The sequence below is a fragment of the Excalfactoria chinensis genome, chromosome 23, assembly GCF_039878825.1.
Source record: "Excalfactoria chinensis isolate bCotChi1 chromosome 23, bCotChi1.hap2, whole genome shotgun sequence".
Classification (NCBI taxonomy): domain Eukaryota; kingdom Metazoa; phylum Chordata; class Aves; order Galliformes; family Phasianidae; genus Excalfactoria; species Excalfactoria chinensis.
In genome coordinates this window covers 450,543-469,831 of record NC_092847.1, presented here as the reverse complement: position 1 = coordinate 469,831, position 19,289 = coordinate 450,543, and the positions used below count along the sequence as shown (strand labels likewise).

The 19,289-nt window shown below is 51.8% G+C and overlaps 1 protein-coding gene across 3 annotated transcripts; it reads right to left on the bottom strand.

Annotated features, from left to right (window-relative positions):
• Nucleotides 1–12,060: 12,060 nt before the first annotated feature.
• TNNT2 (troponin T2, cardiac type) lies at nt 12,061–18,055 on the bottom strand. Of its 3 annotated transcripts, XM_072355956.1 has the most exons (17): nt 18,018–18,055; nt 17,470–17,480; nt 17,342–17,359; nt 16,755–16,784; nt 16,035–16,091; nt 15,881–15,913; nt 15,428–15,463; nt 15,158–15,179; nt 14,766–14,826; nt 14,544–14,660; nt 14,198–14,275; nt 13,930–14,040; nt 13,583–13,692; nt 13,235–13,325; nt 13,026–13,066; nt 12,472–12,477; nt 12,061–12,109 (listed from the first exon to the last, which is right to left on the bottom strand). In XM_072355956.1, the coding sequence occupies exons 1-17, from the start codon at nt 18,053–18,055 to the stop codon at nt 12,061–12,063; spliced, it is 909 nt and encodes a 302-aa protein (XP_072212057.1). The 3 variants fall into 3 exon arrangements, with proteins under 3 accessions (XP_072212057.1, XP_072212058.1, XP_072212059.1); XM_072355957.1 differs by lacking the exon at nt 16,755–16,784; XM_072355958.1 differs by lacking the exons at nt 15,428–15,463; nt 16,755–16,784.
• Between the last annotated feature and the right edge of the window lie 1,234 nt (nt 18,056–19,289).

Sequence of the window (19,289 nt, the reverse complement as noted above, 5' to 3'; positions counted from 1 at the left end):
ACCTGTCTTCATCCTTGGATATCTCATGTAGAATCATAGAATTATTGGAGCTGGAAGAGACCTTTGAAGGCCATCTGGTCCAACTCTCCTCCAACGAAGCTGATCTTCAGCTCTCAGCTGTGTGCAGCCCTGGATGCTCTCCCTGCCCTGAGCTGGGAGCTCCCTCCAGCCTCAGTTTCCCTATGATGCTGCAGGTTGCTGCTCTCATACCTCAGAATACAGCTAACCCAAGAGAGCAGGGCTGAGCTGCGGCCCCTCTGACACCCCTGGGCTCTTTGCAGCTCTTTTTCCCCACAAGGAAACTCTCTGATACTCATCTCTATTTCCCTCTCAGTCTCTCTGTGTTAAATCTGGACTACAGACTCTACCCATGTAGGTGAAGTGACGCTGATGTCTGGCAGTGTAAGGAAAACCTCTGGTGTTGCTCATACCCAGAAGTCTGGGGACCTTCTTTTCCAAACCACACTTCTCCCAGGGGCAGAGCTCAGCACTGGGATGCTGCTCTCACCTTTTTCCACCAGTGTTCTTCCTTCGAGGGAGATATTGCTTCATAGAGGCATGTCTTCAGCTGCAACGTGCTCCTTGCTGAGCTGTTTTCCTGTTTTTTACCCTGTTTAAAATGCAAAGCAGGGCAGACCTGCAGGGAGATACAGCTGGGGCAGGTCTGCAGGATGTGGGTTGGAGTGATGGACAACTACTGAGGAGGGAAGGACCACAGCGAGCAGCACCCTGATCTCTGCCAGCAGCAGAATAAGAGCAATTGGGGCTTGATTTGTGCGCAGGACACACAACCATGTAAATAAATACCACACTTGTTTGTCCTGGGCTTAGCAGAGCTTTTTGGCCTGTTTCCTCTTAAATGCTTTGTTTGTTTCATGTATGTACAATCCAACCCACCCCAGCATTTCAGAAGCCTCATGGACTGCATGGAAGGCAGAAGGCAGTTTTATTCCTCTCTGACCATACAGCAGTTTGAGACCACCCGAGCCTGCCAGTCCATAGCTATACAGTGTATTCTGTAAGATATAGGTATGTGAGAATAATGTATCAGAGTTTTGTTTTGGCTGTACTGTATGTATTTGCTTCATTGGAAAAGCTGAAATCAATAAAAATTGCTGGAATTTCTTCAAGCCAGTTGTTGTGGATGGGTTTATTTTGCTCTCATGGGAGAATCGCCATGAGTTACCACTCAAGTCTATGGAAGTCAATGTGTTGATTTCACCATTAGGATGCCAATGGGGTGGGACCCTGGAGTTCTGTGCAAGCAGTTATGGTCACTTCAAGGCCATGGTTTGCATATGGCAAGATTATTTCACCCTGAGTGTATCACCAACGCTTTTCTATGCTGGTGCCTCTGTGTCAGTTAGCACCCATTCCTTATTGGTCTATAGTTCACTAAAGTTTCACATACAAACATGACCTTTAGTCCTCAGGCACACGGTGATGTGTGGACTCTTCATGCTAATCAGGAGCAAATTTAAGGCTGCTTCTGCTCTGGGAACTTCCCAGCCTGCTCCAAGGAACTGCTGCTAACAGCACCGAAGAGTTTGGTCTCTGCTTCACATCCTGCAGCAGCTGTAACCTGGTGTACATGGGGATAAAGCAAGTGTGGGGTGCACAGAAGGCACAGTACTACCCATGCTGGGGAGCTCAAAGCCAGCCAGGAAGCAGCACTCTCTTGATCTCCTTCAGAAGATGGCTCTTCAAAGAGGAAACCTGCCAAAGGAAACATGATCTCAGCTACAAAGCGTGTCTAGTTTGTTTACTTATGGCAAGGCTTAGGAATGATGCTCAGCCCTGACCAATATCTTACAAGAGGATTTGTAGACATCAGACAGGCTTGGCACATCCTGCAAATCCATGCTCAGGAAAAGGGGAGGACATCCTCCTATCCTGCAGAGCTCCTTTCTGGGAGCATCCTCTGCTGAGACCTCTGAGGGGTGGGAGAACAGCAAGGGATGCAGCTCAAAGGCAAAGCCCCGAAACCCAAACTTCTTAATCAGTCTTGGATGGATCTCACACACCAACACTTCGAAACCAAAACTGCATTGGCAACCACCACCATTCCTTATTCAAGCTGCTTCTAGGCCATAGTGCAGCAGGCATGTTTCCAGTTGGTTTTGGAGTGCCTCAGTAATTGCCTTATAAAAGCCCTTCATATAAAAGCTATGCATTCAGAACTCCTTGAGAGGATTAATTGTCAGTACCACATGTAGTGATGGTGTCCATTCCACAGCTTTTTCAGGTACAAATGGCACCTGCAGGCACAGCTGAGTCCAGTCATATACGTTACAGGCTACAGGAGCAAAGAGTCTTCTATATGATACACTACCCACTGTTTGGGTCTCTCTCTATCCATTCGAAGCACATAAAGTGAATACCAAGAACCCCACATGTGTTTGCATTTGGGGCCAGTATCCTTCATACAAGCACACAAGAAATGTTCCTTTTCAGGCAGGTGTAATGGAGATGCTAAGTCGTGGCTTGAAGCAGTGATGGAGCACTTGGTGGGAAGGCAGGGCCAACCCAGGGGAGCTCAGGTGCATGCAATGCAATGCAGCTGATTGACTGGAAGGAGTGGAGCCCAGACCTCATTTAAGGGATGGCAAGTGGAGGTGAGGGCATTTCACTGGAGATCCCTGCCTGCCTGATGCCTTCTGAAGGTAAGCAGCTGCTTTCCTTTATTTTTTTGTGCCCACAGCTGTTGTGTTTGAGCAAATCCTCCCCTACTGCAGCTCTAGGACCCTGCTGCTCTGCTGTCATTGCTTGGTTTACCACAGTGTTACAGCAGGGAAGCTTGTAGATATGCACACTGTGTTGTGTTCAGAGCATTCTTGGGCCTGTGGGATGCATTCTCCACGGATCCTGGGCATCCCCCAAAATGCTCCACTGCCCCAGGTCATCACCAAAAGCCTGTTCTCTATTTGGGCTCATTAAACAGCCCAGAGATCACACTGCATTGTGCAGAGTACACTGAGCCTCAGCCACACACCACAACAGCACAAACGACCCTGTGGTGCCATCACCCTGTGCTGGAGCACAACAGAGCTCCCCTATCTTGGTTTCCCCAAGCAGAGGCACCACTGTGGCATCTCAGTCCCATGTGGCACACTCCTCCAGGATACGTGGTATCCTGTATCAGAAACCCTGCCCCATACAGGCCTGGTGCACACATACTTCAGTATGTGCATGGCACCCACAGACCATGGCCCTTAAGCACCCACGCTCCAGGGCATCCCCACTGCAGGAGCTGGGGGTCAGGGAGAGCATGAGTGCTGCATGAGGCACAGTGACTCATCCCCTATTTACCTTCCTTGCAACGTGCACAGCTTTGTGCTTCTCTATCATATAACTCTCATTTGTATCCTTCCAGCAGTTACGTCTCCTTGCAGATATTATCTCACTGCAACCAAAGCTGTTATCTATGCAGGATGGTACGTGGCCCCTTTTTGGTGTATTGCTCAGAGAGCTGTGGGTGCCTCATCCCTGGAGGTGATGAAGGCCATAGATGGGGCTCTGGGTAGCCTGAGCTGGTGACAGCAGCCAGCCCACAGCAGAGGTGGAACCATGAAGGTCCCTTCTAACCCAACCAATATGAAGATACGATGATTTTTTGCATTGAGTGACCTCCATCCATCCAGGCCTCAGTGATGCTCTTCCAGTTTGTGGTGCAGCCTCCTGAGCCTTGGAAATCTCACACTGAGTGGGCAACCACCGCCCCACAGCTGGTCCTGAGCAATGCTTCAGCCAATGCTGCAGGTCCTGGCTGGATTACCAGCTGGTCCCAAAGCTGTGAGGTTGGCACAACTGAGCTCTGCTTGGGCAGCTCAGTACTGCCATACCTGGAGCAAAGCAGGAGCCCTGCCTGAGCCTGGTGCCTCCCGTACCTGTGGAGTATTTCTGCAAATATAATCATAGAATCATAGAATGGTTTGGGTTGGAAGAGACCTCAAAGATCATCTAGTTCTAAATGGGAAGCAAAGCCAGAGAACTACCCTGCACAGGCGTGCCTGGCCTCCCAAAGCAATGCAATGGGAAAAGAGCAGGTAGAGATCTCCAGAAATGGTAGTGCTTTTGGAAGTCCTGGCACTCCAAAACCCAAATACTTTCCCATAGAAGCAGAGTTCCTCCCTCCTTTCCCTTTTCAAGGAGCCTCACAAGAGCACTGCAAGTTCTTACCTAACAGATCTGAGCTCAGGCAATAACAGCGGCTGCTTTTCAGTCCTGAGGCCAAGTTTCAGTCTGAGCGATGACCAAGGCTGTACAAAGAAGCACAGCAGGGATTTGCTTTGCACACCTTGTTGCTTTCCCTCCTACTTTCTCTATTCTTTCCCTGGAAGCCTCTTTTCCCCAAGGGATGGGTAACTCCTGCCTCGATCCTTTATGGCACAACAGGAAAATCAGCCTCACGTCAGCAGAGCTGAAAGAAACACTCAAGAAAAAACCAAAAAGGAAAATGTGAGGTTGAACCGAGTGCCTTTGAGTCCCACCCTGCAGCGTGCTTCACAGGAAAGGAGGAGCAGCCCGTGGTGGGGAGGGTGATGATTCAGTATCACAGAAGGACCATTGGTGGGATCACAGTGAGGCTTTGGATTTCCCAGGCTGCAGCACATCTCTGTTTCTGTCCATTCTGGCTGTGCCTACCTTACTTGTTTCCACTTTTTCTCTCTTTTTTCCCAGGCACAATCCAGAAACAGCCTCAAAATTATTTCCTGAGAGAAGCAGAGGGTTAAAGAGGGAAGCGAGGAGACAGCGCAGGGTAAGTGTTTATGCTATCCAAATGGTGACTGGTGCACAGAGCAAAACCCACACCCACCTCCTTCCTGCCCCAGGAACCTGGGCGAAGCAGCAACGTCCCTGCAGGGCTCAGGAACCGTGAGAAAACCAACGGCACACAGCAGTTCAGAGCCCCACCTCGCCCAGGGCAGGAGGAGCAGAACCTACAGCACCCTAAGAAAGTCAGAGACAGCACTGCAGCCCGTGGAGCTGCAGGTAGAATAGGGGTAAAGCCGTGCACTGAATTAGCCTGCACAGCAGTCAATGGGATTATGAGAAGCAATTGAGTTTGTCACAGTATTTTTTTTTTCCTTATGGGTTTTTCCCTCTCAGCCTTCTCTTTTCCAGGCTGAACAGCCCCAGGGCTCTCAGCCTTTCCCCATGAGGAAGATGGTCCAGGCCTCCCACCATCTCTGCAGCCCTCTGCTCTGCTCTGTTGCCATCCGTTGCTCTATTGGCCACACTCTTTGTGATGCACCCCAGGGTACCATTGGCCTTCTTGGCCACCAGAGCACACTGCAGGCTCATCATCAACTCTAATGCCCCAGGGCTGCTCCTTCCCTAAGTGCCCAGGGCCAAGAGCATCCTCTGTCTGGACCAGGGAAGCCAGGGGTCATCCTTATTCCACGGCACGATTCTGAAGTACTTTAGCTAGACATTGACATTTCAAAAAGGATGAGTGATTTATAGAGAACTTTCATGTTCAAAACACCCTGTTTTCTTAAAGTCTTCTTGGGGGATGCCCAGGCATAGTATATTCAGTACAAACTTGCCAGTGCTTTTGGTTCTGCAAGGCTGCCCCATGCCCAGCTGCCAGCAGTGCAGATTGACCATCTCCTCCCCTCTAGCAATGGGCAGCTTTGCAGGGCTCGAAGGACAGCTTGCTTGCATTACTTTTATTTAAGCAACCAAACACAAAGTCTCCTTTGGCTGAGCTAAACAACCACATCTGAAAAACTTTCCCTACTGCCCTGGCCTTTATTGCTCATTCCTCATTAGGAGAAATCTCTTAGGATCAATCCACCCTCACCTGAGCAGCTTAAAATTAGACACTGAGGCAGTCACTCTGGGTTCCCCACAGAGCCAGTGGAGGAACCACATGGTTTATCCATCATAAGATGGAGACAGAAGGAGGGGCTAATTAATAATTTTCCATGTCCACTGTCAATTAAAGGGACCCAGATGGAGATAAGTGATGCTCAAACGTAGCTAAGTGGCCTGAAACTCATCCTTTATCTTTTGTGAGCACATATGGACAAAAACACATGAGTACAGTATCGCAAAGGACCAGCCTTCAATCCTAGGATGCTGAGCTAGCACTGTGCTGCCAGGATGGGATGCTACACGTCTCCTGGGTCTTTCTGACACGAGAGTGAAACAAGCAGCAGGCCAGCATCCAGGTGGCATTCACTTTTATTTTTCCTAAGAAAAAGCCCACAGAGAAAAGCTTGACATGTTCAGCAACACCCATGTGCTGGAGGGTAATGCATCGTTATGGTTAGGATTAAGAGGACTTCACTGCTGGGCTCTGATTCATGCTCAGGGCTTTGTTTGTTTTGCTCATCCCTGGATAGAAAGGCTTCTAACTGGATTTCCTTAGCAATTTGTGGCTGCTTTCACTGTCTCTGGTCAGACGTAAAGCAATGCAAAGAGGCTGGTGGCTGTCAAAGCTGCAGACTTTCCAGCCTGGATTCTTCTGGTGCTGCTCTGACCCAGCCAGGAAATGAGAGCTGGAAGTCACATAACCAGTGCTGGCAACCCACAGTCAATGGAAATCATAGGACCATCGAATCATTGCTATTGGAAAAGACCACTGAGATCATCCAAGTTCAAACCCAACCCATCCCACCATGCTCACTAACCACGTTCCTCAGTGCCACATCTCCACAGTTCTGGATCCCCTCTGGGGATGGTGACTGTACCACTGCCATGGGAAGCCCATTCTAATATCTCACCACCCTTTCTGAGGAAAACCTTTTCCTAATATCCATTTTTTCCTAATATCCAACCTGAATGAGGAGTCTTGTGCCCAAAACAGGGATGCCGTGAATCTGCTCTTTGTGTCTAGCAAAGCAAAGATAAGAGACTTGTATCACAGCATTTGCGAAAGGTATTTATGTTCGGTGATGGTCTTGAATCCAACAAGCCACTGAATTTGCACGTGGGGCCATTGCAATGGGAATGCTGGGCCAAAAGACTTCAGGCACCCAAACAGGAAAGCACAAACCTTCACAACCATCACTGCACATGCCAGAGTTCGAAATGCTTCTGGCAAGATCTCTAAATTGCCAGATACACAATTAGTGACCAGCTCTGCAAACAGTGTTGTGTCCATTGCACTCCACAGGGCAAGGCAGCTGCTTGGCCAGAGCAACCTTTGCAGACACAGAAATAATCCTTTCAATATTACTTCTTCCCTTTGAACCTAACCCAATGCATGTGAGCTGCTCTGTGAGGATAGATGCTAATACACCTCACGTGTTGCCTTCTGGGTTGTTTAACTTCACGCTGCTCTGTTCCAAGATCTCAGGTGCTGAGCTTGACCCTAACAGACCAACATTAGGGTGTAAAATACAAGAATAGAAAACAACATTGGCCTCTTTTACCCCTTTCACATCCAAACTCAACCCAGTAGGAAGTAGACTGAAATTTGTGGTCCAAATTCCAAGTTTTTGGGTCTTCTGCCAGGTGTAGCTCTTAGCATCACTCTGTGTACTGATGCTAAGCCACTCTGTTCTGCCTGGCTGGGGTTAAGGAGATTCATGAGCACCATGTAGCAAAGAGCTGCACTGAAATAAGGACAGAAGTGGGTGTGTGGATGGTTCGTTTTTTAGTGCTGTTAAGCATCTTAAGCTGAACCCAGACCTTATTGCTTTGTCACACTCACACACACACACACAAAAAGATTGCAGATAATGAGCTAATAGCACTTCACTTTCCCAGCCTGCCTTGCATCTTCAAAGTGCTCCATGAGAACAAACTAATTAACTGTCCAGAGGAGAAGCTCATGACTAAGAGCTGAGAAGCCATGTGAGTCAACCCACTTGCAACAGGTCTTTGCAGATTTCAGTAAAAATTCATTTTGGAAGAAGATCTGTTGACTGGCCCGACTGGTCACACCAATCCCCGGCCACATTCCAGGGCTGTGAGCTCTGCAAACAGACCCAGCCCGGAGAAGCCCCACTGACATCAAAAGAGCAACAGCTCGGCAGGAATGCCCCAAAACCAACCGTGTGGCTTCCTCCTCCTCATTTGTGTGTGCAGCCAGTGTGCACTAAAAGTGCTGAGCTTACAATCTCTCTGCAGATCCACCATACAAGGGCGCATCCTGCTCGGCACTGTTGGCCAAACTGCCTTTTTCTGCTGTCTTGAGACCAATTATTTGGGAACAACAGCTCATATTGGGGTCTTTTAATGAAGGTGTAGCCTTGTTTGTGATCATCTTAGCATGGCACGGGAGCAGCATTCAGTCCCAGCTTTCTTATTCCTTGCTTTGGGCAAATCATTAAGCTCCCACAAGAATGTGACTTCTGCAGGTTGTTGGCTTTTGGGGAATGTGGGACATACAAAGCAAAACAGAGATGAGGACATCATCTTTTTCTCCTATGGGTAAGTGAACTCAGAGACCCAACCCTACAGCAATAATGTAGACATTACAGGCCAAGAATTTTGGTTTGGAAACTCCTGCATGCTCCATAAATCTCCACTAGGAAATATCCCTGGTCTGCCTCTGGGGCAAAACCTCAAAAGGGAGGACAAAATGAAAGCCAGTTTCCCCAGATCTGTTTCGTCTGCGGCATTAGAAAACCTGCTTCATAACTCCTAAATTCACCACTGGGTCCAAGTGCCTTCAAATGACCTCTTGGTGCAGCTGTCACCCTCATGTCCCTGGGGTGGGGGCACGTGCTTTCCATAGAATCAGAATCATAGAATCCTTAAGGTTGGAAAAGACCTCTGAGATCCCCAAGTCCAACCCCAGCCCATCCCACCATGCCCACCAACCACATCCCTCAGTGCCACATCTCTGCTGAGTGCCACATCCAAGCTGAGCACCAGGACATATCTACATAACTTGTGTCTCAGCACACAGCAAAAACAACCCATGGAGATGCTTTGTGCCCACCAGAGCCAACGTCTACATGAAGCATCTGGGTTGGGTTTGTGCTGCATGCACAGATGGGACTCCTAGCAGACAGCAGCTGCTCCCCTTGCTCCTCACCTGCTTCATGGACAGAAGCATTAGGGAGTTCTGTATCACTTTTCTCCTAAAGAGAAATGCTTCTTTCTGGGTTTATCAGTTTGTGTGCAAGCAGCTGCCACAGCCCAAGGGGCTTCAACTGGGATTTCTCCACAACTACAAAGAAATGCCAGCCATTCCCCAAATCTCTTGGTTACTCTTCCTTTGCAATGATGATGTTTGGATGGTTGCATGGTTTTATGATCTCTAAGGACCCTTCCAACCCAGCCATTCTATGGGTCTATAGTCTTTAAGGTTCCTTCCAACCCAACCATTCTATAGTACTATACTATACTACACTATAATATACAATCAGTCTATGATACCACACTCAGGTGATGCTGAGATCTCTTTCACACTGTTGCACCAACCCTGTTGGACAGGAGCCCTTGGTGCAGCTAATCAGCTCCTGTCCTCCCAACAGGGTTCATGGGCATCTCACCCAGCACCCAAAAGTTCTTCTCATTCTCTGCCAGCATCACTCTGTTTGTAATTATCTGTAACACCCTGAGTGGAAAACATCTCAAAGCTAAACATTCAAAATACGATGTTCCAAAGGAACCAGCAGAATCTGAGAACTGCAAAATGTAATTGATCCCCATGTTCTGCCTGTTCCATTTTGAGGTGTGGAGAGGCACACAGCCAACAGGCTGACAGTGCAGAGCTGCAACACTGCCTGAAAAGTGACAATTACGGCTCTATTTCAACAGGTAATCACCAACATCTGGTTCATCGCAGGAGATCAAAGCGCTGCCCTGGATCAAAGCGTTCTGTCTTTGTCATGATATCAAGGTTTGATTTATGGCTCTGAAAAGGCACGACTCTTATTTATTTACGTGTGCAGGTAAAGGGCTCGCGGCGCTTCCAAAACCAGCACAGCATCACTTGTAGGGGAACGTCAGCGCTGCGCTGTGCTGCAATCTCACCCATCGATTGGTGCAGCACGGGGAGTGGACACCAATGTCATGTGCAGAGAACACTGAGCTCTGATGGGGTAAAAACCAGAGCTCAGAGCTCCAGATCAGTGCAAGCAGTGCAGCATTGCCATTGCCACTGCCAGCCATGAACCTTATGGATCCAATGCTGGGCCCCCACTAGGTCTCAGATCTCAGTGTTCCTGCCAGTGGTTGCTGCCTGCACCAAAGAAGAGCATGGTTTACACCCAGGACTTCAGCTGAAACCTGGGCATGAGAGCACATGCAAAAGCAGTGATTCAGATATCACTAGGAAGCTTATTTTACTTCCACTAAGCACCAATAAAAAGCTGCTTCCATGCAACAGCCAAAGCTTCTTCCTTTCCATCCCAGAGCATAGTTGCTTGCTTTGTCAGCAGGACTTGTCTCACAGACATGGGTCATTGCATAGATGCTAAACTGTGCTTACGGTGCATTAAAGTCCTCATTGATGATTTAACACATCTGTGGGATCAGCATAAGCCACTGGTGAGTTTATCCAGCTAAAACAATTAACTGATACCTACGAATTAGCTGTACAGGCAGCGCTTTACAGAACTGAGATGTTAATTGAACCTTCAGGTTTTATAGGGCGTTTAGAAGCAGCCATAAGAAACTTGAGAATGTCACACATTTGCACAACCCTTTGGAGCCTTGTCCAGAATGAACCATCCCAGTTCCCTGTCCCTCCCCCCCAAGACCTATAGTGCTCCAGACCCCCCCCACTGGGGCACGCTCCGGGGCTTCACTGCTTGTAGTAAGTGATTGGGGAAGGACAAAGCTCTCCGCCCCTTGTTCTGTGCTCCAGAGGATGTTCATGCTTTGACTCGACATCCAGAAGTCCCACCTCCCATGCAGACACTGGGACCACACAGCAGCACTGCAGGACATCAGCACACTGCGAGTGTCCCAGCAGTGCAGCACCAAGTTCTATCCACACCCCTCCAACGTCTGCTCTCGAGGTTCCCTCACTCCCATCCTACGGCAGCACTAAGCCAAGACTAATCCACTTGCAAGACACGCCTTGTGCATGGCAAGATGGTGACAGCATGCCCAGACGTCACTCACCAACACACAACACCTTGGCACAAACCCCTGCACCCATGCAACCATCACACAGCCCGTGAAGCACACAAAACCCCAAAGAAAACCTCAGGTAGTTGCACTGTGCCTCGAGGGACATTGGCATCCTGCAGCACCATGCCTACAAGCGGTGGGACATGGGTGGGAGATGGCAAAGGGCTGGGTGCTGACTCAGGGCACAGGGAGGTGCCGGGCAGGGAGGAGGGTGCCGGTTTCGGCCCCGGCACAGGGAGCCAGGCTGGCGGGGGGCCAGTGTGCTGCTGGGACAGGCTGTGCTGTGGCAAACAGGGAGTGCCGCCGTGCCGTGCCCCCACCCTGGGCGCTGCCGCCCACAGGGACGGGCAGAGAAGCAGTGCCTCTGTGCAGCACCGGGCATGGCCATGCCTCTGCAGGAGGGTTTGGAGGATCGATTGTTTGGAGCTCGGGGTGATGCTGTTTCCGAATGGACATGCATCAAGGCAGGCTGGGAATGGCACTGATTGGGCCTTTGCTCGGCTGCCCTCTGGGGCATGTCGAGGGACATGAAGCCCATGAAGATCCACCATCCTGTGCATCCTTCCCCACCTTGGGAGAAGCCTCGTGGCTCAGGTGCTGCTGAGTGATAGCAGGGGACGGCTTGCCACAGCTTGTAAGGGGTCTTCTGCTTCCCCAGGAGCTCCTGGGTAGAGCATACATTATCAGAAGGCTCCAGGTAGAGCTGCATCCCTTCGTGCTCTGACAGTGGGCTCAGCTGAGCGCTGTTGGGACAACTTGCCGTGCGCTTCCTCCTGGTTCCCAGTGGACACAACACCCGCACCCCCTCACTCCTCTCTTTATTTACAGACACAACATCAGGTGGGGGTGTGGAGATGAGAATCAGCACCTTGCTGAGCACCTGCCCACCGTGGCAGCGTGGAGCCTGCAGCAAGCACTGTGCAAGCACTGCATGGTGGGGCAGCAGCAGAGCCCTGGCATGGGTTGAGAGGACAGCAGTGTCTGATGGCTGAGCCTCACCTCTGCCTTCAGAGCCATCTACTTCCACCGGCCACCCACCATGGTCTTCCCACGGGCAGCTTTTGACCTAGATGGGAAGCAGAGCAGGCAAAAATGTGTGAATGAAAATGAAGAGTGAGATGAGTACTACTGGAGCACCCTCAAAAGAGGACCAAGCTATTGCTGGTTGATGCTTGCAGGGAAGATCATCAGCAGCACCTTCCATAGCGTGGGGGCTGAGCCAGTCAGCGGGTAGGGAGTTGGAGGAGGAGGTGATGGTGGTGGCTTGGACAGTCAGCGATGGGCATTTTGGGCACCCTGAGAGTCACCAACCCCACTCTGACACCAGTCCCCAGGACAGTCTTTCCCTCATCCCCCATTCTGGTGCAAGGTCAACCACAGGTGCCCCTGCAGCACAGGTGTGGTGGAAGGCATGCAGCCTGTACTTACCCTTTGCTGCAGCACCAGGCCATGGGAGGGCAGAAAAGAAGAGAGATTTGGTGTAAGTGGGGGAAATGCTGCCAACTAACTCAAGGGCAGGCTAGGAACAGCTCATGCAGGACAAGACAGGGGAATGAGAGCAATAGAGTGCTCCTGAGAGAGTGGGTTAAATGCCCACCTCCACCCTCCATCCCCCAGTGCTGTGCAAGGGATGTGTGGATCAGCTCCCATGTTTTTGTGGGGCCGCACAGCTCCCACAGCTCATGGGATCTCCACTCCTATACATGCCTTGGGGGGGTCCTCCAGGGCCTTCCCTGAGATGGTGGGTAGGGGTACAGCAGGGATGGTGACAGCTGGAGGTATGTGTGACCTGCAGGACGTGGGTCTGTCTGGGAGCAGGGGGAAGCTGGGGGGCAGTGAGTGCCTCAGTGAGAGCACAGTGGCACAGTCTGAGGTCCCTGCGGGTGTGTAAGGATGAGGTATGGGGCAGATAGGAGAAACATGGGGTGAAACTGGGAGCAGTGAGCAATGAGGAAGGGCGCACAGCCAGCCCAGGTACTTACACCTTCTGGTGGTCACTAACACGATTTCGAAGGACATTGATCTGCAAGAGAAATGCAGGTGGGTGGCGAGGCTTGGTGGGATGCCCCATGCCAAGCTGTGCATGGGTCTCTTCTGATGCAGCACAGCGTGCATCCAACCTGCAGCTCTCCCATATCAGGAGCTGGAGAAGCAGACAGGGAGAGCCAGCAGGGAGGAGCTGGCAGCTCACCTCGTACTTCTGCCGCTTGAACTTCTCCTGCAAGTCAAATTTCTCAGCCTCCAGGTCACGGATGGTTTGCCACAGCTCCTTGGCTTTGTCCCTATGGGAACAGATGGATGATGTCAGTGTGGAAGAGGGAAGCAGCAGCAAAGGGACGGGGCAGCAACGCCATCCCCTCCGAGGCAGGAACCATCCACGTGCGTTGCAGGCTCCATGCCCACGTGTGTGTCTCGCTGTGGGGACACGCGTGTCCCACGTGTGTGAGCGTGGCTCCCTCTGATGGCCGCAGATGTCACCCGCAGCCTGGCACAGCCCCGGAGATGGCACAGCCCCGTTCACCTCCTGCAGCATCCCTACCTCAGCTTGTCTTCACTGAGGTGGTCGATGTTCAGGGGCTTCCGCCGCTCGCTGAGGATCTTTTTCTTCTTCTCCCGCTCCGTTTGCTTCTTGCCACCCTTTTTCTCTGACTGCACAAACAATTGGAGCCCATCAGAGGGAAGGAACCTGTCCGGCCTCTGCTCCCATCCCCTGCTCTTCCTCCCAGCAGCACCCTCTGCTTTTGGGATGCCCCCAGCGCGTTCCTGTCCCCTTCAGCTCATAGGAACCCCTCTCTGCAGCACTATGTGATCCTGTAGGACCTGCTTGTGGTCCAACCCCCCTGGAACACCTGCAGCTTTGCTGCAACCCCGTGTACAGGCTCACACCTTCTGCATGTAGCCTCCGAAATGCAGCATGTTGGAGAAAGCTTTCTTTTTCCGTGCTTCTTCCTCAGCCTTCTTCCGTGCCTCCTCTTCCTCTTTGCGAGCTCTTTCCTCCTGCCAGGGATAGGAGTGGGTCAGGAGTGGAGACCTTGTGGAGCAACGTGCACAGCTCGTGTGCCTGCGTGCCCTACGGATGGGATTGTATGGGGTGGTGGTGCTGGTGCTGGTGGGCAATGTGCTGCAGGGAGCCCCCAGCCCTGAGGATACTCACAGCCATGCGGGCCTGGCGCTCCTTCTCCCTCTCACTGCGGATGCGCTGCTGCTCTGCCCTCTCTGCCCTCCGCTGCTCCTGCAGAGGGAGAAGACCATGGCTGGGATGACCCAGGATATTCCCTTTGTCCTTTGAGATCCCTAATGCCCTGAAAGCCCCAGGGACAGTTTTTCTGCTCCCGTATCTCCATTTGGAATGGGTATTACAGCAGATTCCCAACCCCTGGGCACCAAATTTGGTTCAAATCCCAATCATTGTCTGGCTGGGACATGGGACATCCTGGGTCTTGCTGATGTGGAGTGTTGTGGCTGTTGTGACCCATGGAGAGAATGGACTGCCCACATACAATCCTGTCTTTGAGGGAGATGAGCTCCTCTTCTTCCTTCTTCCTGCTCTCAAAATGGGCTTCGATGAGGGCCTGCAGCTCATTCAGGTCCTTCTCCATGCGCTTGCGATGGATGTCCTGCACCGGACGGAAATGAAGATGATGGCTGTGCTCACAATAGTGAAGCCTTCTGGGAGCTGCTGGATGCAGCAACACCACGATACTGCTGTTAGATGCACTCACATCGAAATCCAGGCGCTCGCCATCGGGGATTTTAGGAGGCACCAGGTTGGGCATGAAGGGCCTGAAAGGAGAGTGGAAGGTTGGGAGCTGGCAGCAGGTTGCTGGGATGGGACAGGGCTCCCACCCATACACTGCTCTGCCCAGCCCTCCTCCTTGAGCCCCACAGCCCCCAGAGATGAGCAGTTGTGGAGGATAGGGAAGAATCCCATGTTTCTCTCTCTGCTTTTCTCCCTTCTCTCCATGTTTCAGTCCCTGCCCCACTATCATGCTTTTAGGGCTTTGCTGTGCCATGTCCCTTATGGATCCCACTGTGGCACTAAGCTGCAATGAGAGCCATAGAGGAACAGCTCCTAGTTCAAACCTTGCAACAAAGAAGATGCACCAACACTTACTTGGGTTTGGGCTTTGATTCACCTGTGGGTCCCCAGGAACAGGAGAGAAAGGCATTGTTAGTGGCATACTTTGACCCCAAACCCCATGAAACCCAACCACCCCTTCCTCCCAGCAGCACAGGCACATCTTCCTCCACCAAAGCAATACAGTGAGGTGTCCATCTGTGTGCCAGCATCTGAGATGTGCATTGATGCTCTGGCCATTCAGGGTATGTATTGTGAAGGGACAGTGCCTCCTACCCCAAAGGGAAGCAGGGATGGATGCCTCACCTTCCCCGGGCTCCTGCTCCCGGTCTCCCTCACCACCTGTGGAATATGGGATGTGTTGGCCCTGGAGGGACCATAAGGCCACCCCAGCACTGTTTGTCCCCACCACAAAGCCCAGGATGGATATGGGGAGGGCAGATCCCTCACCCCCAGGTGGATGGGGAGAACCCCGGGTCCTTTCCAAGGGGAGCCCAGATGAGCTTTGCAGGAGTTCAGGCTGGGAAGACACCAGCACTGTCTTCTTGTTCCATTTCCCAGGGTGAATTTCTTACCTAAGCAGCATGAATACATCCCTCCTGCAGGTCTCCCACTGCCCCTGCCCTGCTAGAGGATGGGGCCAGGGCAGCTCTGCCCCATTTACTGCAGATTGGCTCCTTTCAGCAGCAAGTGGCAAGGAGATGGCGTTATGGGAGATTGAAATGGTCAAAAAATGTCTTTCCTCTGCTCCTGCTTTACCTTCTCCAGGTGCTTTTGTTTCATCTTCTTGTTCTGTCTCAAAAGTAAGGGGGAAAGTGTGACCAGAGCATCCACAGGTGAGGACCACTACACATCTCTTACACTCTATGTTGTGGCCACCAGGTGTGACAGCATTGGTTCAAGGACCACACACCTTCTGCTGTGGTTTCTTCTGTCTCCCCTTCCTCCTCCTCTACCTGGTCCTCCTGACCTGTGCAACAAGGACAGGGTCAGTGGGATGGCCACAGCTCCTGCTGGCTCCCTACAGACCCCCAGAATGGGACAACGGTGGCACTGAGTCCAGGAGACCCAAAGGAGAGGGAGCTATGTGAGAAAGAAGCAGAAAGTAAAGGGCTTTGTTCAGGCCCTTACCCAAAGGTAAGGCATGGATGAGGGGGAATAAAATCCAAGGACTCAGAGCCCCCTCCTGGTTTTGCCCCTCCTTTCCCTCCCCAGCTGTGCCCTGAGATGCCAGAGCTGAGGAGATGGACTTCTGTTGCTCTCCTCCATGCAGCAAAGAATGAAACCGTATGGCATAAATCTCATGCATGACACTGTTGGAGCATTTTTCCACTGGAGGGAGCAGTACCCCCACGAGAGTCCTCCGTCAGAGCCCACAGGTCCTGTGGGACAGGTGTGGTCCCACAGCAAGAGAGGAAGAAAGGAAAAGAAGACAGCAACGCATGGGTATGTTGGGATGGAAGACAGAAATGAGAGCAGGACGGCACAGTAGGATGGAGAGAGTGCAAAAAGCAGCAGAGAAGTGAAAGAAGGAAAGAAACCCACTTCCCAACCACGGAAAGGCACAGGACACGCAGGACACACATTCACAACAGAGGTGGAGAGATGAAACAAAGAAAGGTGCAGTAACTACCGTCTTCTTCCTCAAGCCATTCTTCCTCTTCTGAGCCGGGGAGGAGGGAAGGGAAGAAGCGCAGAGGTTAGTCAGGTGCCTTAAAGCTGTGGGGCAGAGCTCCGGTGTGCACGAGGTGAGGACTCTGACCCTTTTAGCTCTCAGGATGTGTTGCTGTATGGCAGCCCTGAAGCAGCAGGAGCCCCAGCAGACCCCAGTTCCCATGCCCGCCCCATACAGACAGGCCCCATTGTTGCAGCATGAGGTTTAGTCCCACACTATGCTGATGGAGTCAGAGGTTCTGCCCGAGCATCGTTCATAAGCATTCAGCTGAAGCTCCAGCGCCTGCTGAATTATCGTGCTCACACTTCTCCACACACCCACATCCAGCACTGCCACCTCCCTCTTTGGACCAAGGGATCTCTATGGAAAAAGAGATCCTGAGAAAATTCAAGGTGGCTTCGGTCCTACCTATGATTGAGGTGGAGGAATTCAGAACATGGTCCCATTGACCTTTTCTGCCTGCCCATGGCAAGGAAATCATCGCCACCCCTCAAGCAAAACCCTGAACCAACAGCACCTGCTCTTCCAGCAGCAGAATCACCTACCTTCCTCCACGTACTCCTCTTCAAATGAGTGCACAGGGGAGAAAGGGAAGAGAAAGAAGACGTGAGTGACCCTCATCATTCCTTAGCATCAGTCGCAGGGTGGCTGTGGATGCTCTGTGTCCCCTTACCTTCCTGCTCCCTGCAAAGCATGACACAAAGAAGCCAAGTTGCAGCGATCTGCTGCAGTGGGGTAGATACATCTAGGAATGGGGCTGAAGAAGAGCTGCCATTTCCCCAGGGCTGAGGACCCCTTTTCATGAGGGCCCCAGTGACTCCTTGGCTGTGCTGGGAGGTGGCAGTGGAGACAAGCTGAGACCTGGATTGAGCAGGAAATGAAGTGCTCTTGTGGCACTCCTACAGTGGTCAGAGCCCAGGATTGTTATGCAGCTTGAGCAGATCAAGTGCTCACTGTATGAAAGCCCCAAAGTCCTTTCCTGACCTGAAGGGAGATGCAGTCTGTCATCTGATGTGCCAAAGGGATGCTGGGTACAAGGTCTGACCCACAGCTGATGCTCAGCTCCCCACTGCAGGGGTCTCAGCACAGACACAGCAGTGATGCCTGTGATCCTGAAGTGCTCTGACATTGGGTGCAGGGGCAGCAAGCGCAGCTGAGCTCCCCCCTCTGCAGGAATGCAGGAATAAGGAGAAAGAGAGTGTTGGAAACCATGCCACTTACTGCTCATATTCTTCAACGACCTCTTCAGAGTCTGACATGCTTGGTTATCTACCAGAATGCAAGGCAAGATGGAAAAAGCAAGAGTTAGGAGCTGAGATAAGGACAAGCACAGCCTGTCCTGCTGCCTCTCCCCAGAGCACTTGGAGCTGTGAGCTGTCCCCAGCTGGGCTGTGGCAGTGATATCTCAGCAGAGATAAGGTTCCCCTGTCCCTTTCCATCCTGGGACCGCAGCTCCCCATGGATGAGAGGCAGGAGGTTGGGCACAGCCCCATGCCATGCTGAGAGCTGCTGCTAAGAGTTGTGCCCAGGACACACAGCTCCCTGCTGGAGCCATCCCAGGGCGCTGCTTTTGCTCAGGGCATGGGAAAATCACCCAATGATAATGCCCAGCTTGGCTTCTTCGTGACTATTCTTAGCTCAGCTGTGATACGATGACTTGCAGAGATGTTCTGTTATCTCCACTCTATAGCCCTGCACAAGATCTTGGTGAGACAGCCCGGCCTTCTGAGAGCGGAGGGGCAATGTGAGCTCAGCATGAGCACCACCCTCCTGCTCCAAGCCCTAAAGCTGAGTTTAACCAAAGGGAGTAATAAATTACAGCTGGGTGTAGCAGTGGGGCTGAGCATAGCATCTTCCTTGCACATCCATCTCCCTCCCAGTGTTCTTGGGTGATATCACCCATCCGCACAGCGCAAGGCAGTCCTAGAAATAACCTCCCTGTGCCCAACCACCTGTTCCCAGAGCAGCCCCCCACTCCCACTGGGTGTTGTAGGAACAACTGCTCCTGACTGCATCTGTTCGGTATTTATTACCCGGGATGGGTAGGAGAGGCATGGGGATCACTTAGTAAGGATGCTGAATGCAGGACAAAGACCCACAGACATGGGGATGGCACACAGAAGTGGGGATGCCTCAATGTGCCACACAGCTGTCAGATATCCCTGCTGAGCGGTGACTCAGGACAGGCTTTTTGGAGACCTATGAAGTCAGAAGACAACCCAACTGCCTCAGGTTCACTGCCCGGCTGCTGTTGTTGCCCACTTCCTTCTGGCTCAGCCCCTTGACCTCCTGAGCTGATATTTGGGGCACAGCACAGCTCTGCTGCTCCCAGAGTTTGGCCAAATCCTTTGCATGGCTTTTGGCACCTGGGGCTCCCAGGAGCAGGGATCTCTTCCTGGACAGGATGCGTTCCCATTCACCTCCTGCATCACCAGATCCCACCACGCATTTGCTGAGAAACAACAGCCAAACCAGAACTGCTGAAGGGGCACA

What these genes read in the sequence shown, in the direction of transcription:
- TNNT2 (XM_072355956.1), bottom strand. Translation starts at nt 18,055, where the DNA reads ATGTCAGACTCTGAAGAGGTCGTTGAAGAATATGAGCA. An exon ending in GAATCAAAGCCCAAACCCAA is followed by an intron (nt 14,827 to 15,157) that starts GTAAGTGTTGGT and finishes CTCTCCTTTCAG; the next exon opens with GCCCTTCATGCCCAACCTGG. An exon ending in CTCAGTGAAGACAAGCTGAG is followed by an intron (nt 13,326 to 13,582) that starts GTAGGGATGCTG and finishes CTGTTCCCATAG; the next exon opens with GGACAAAGCCAAGGAGCTGT.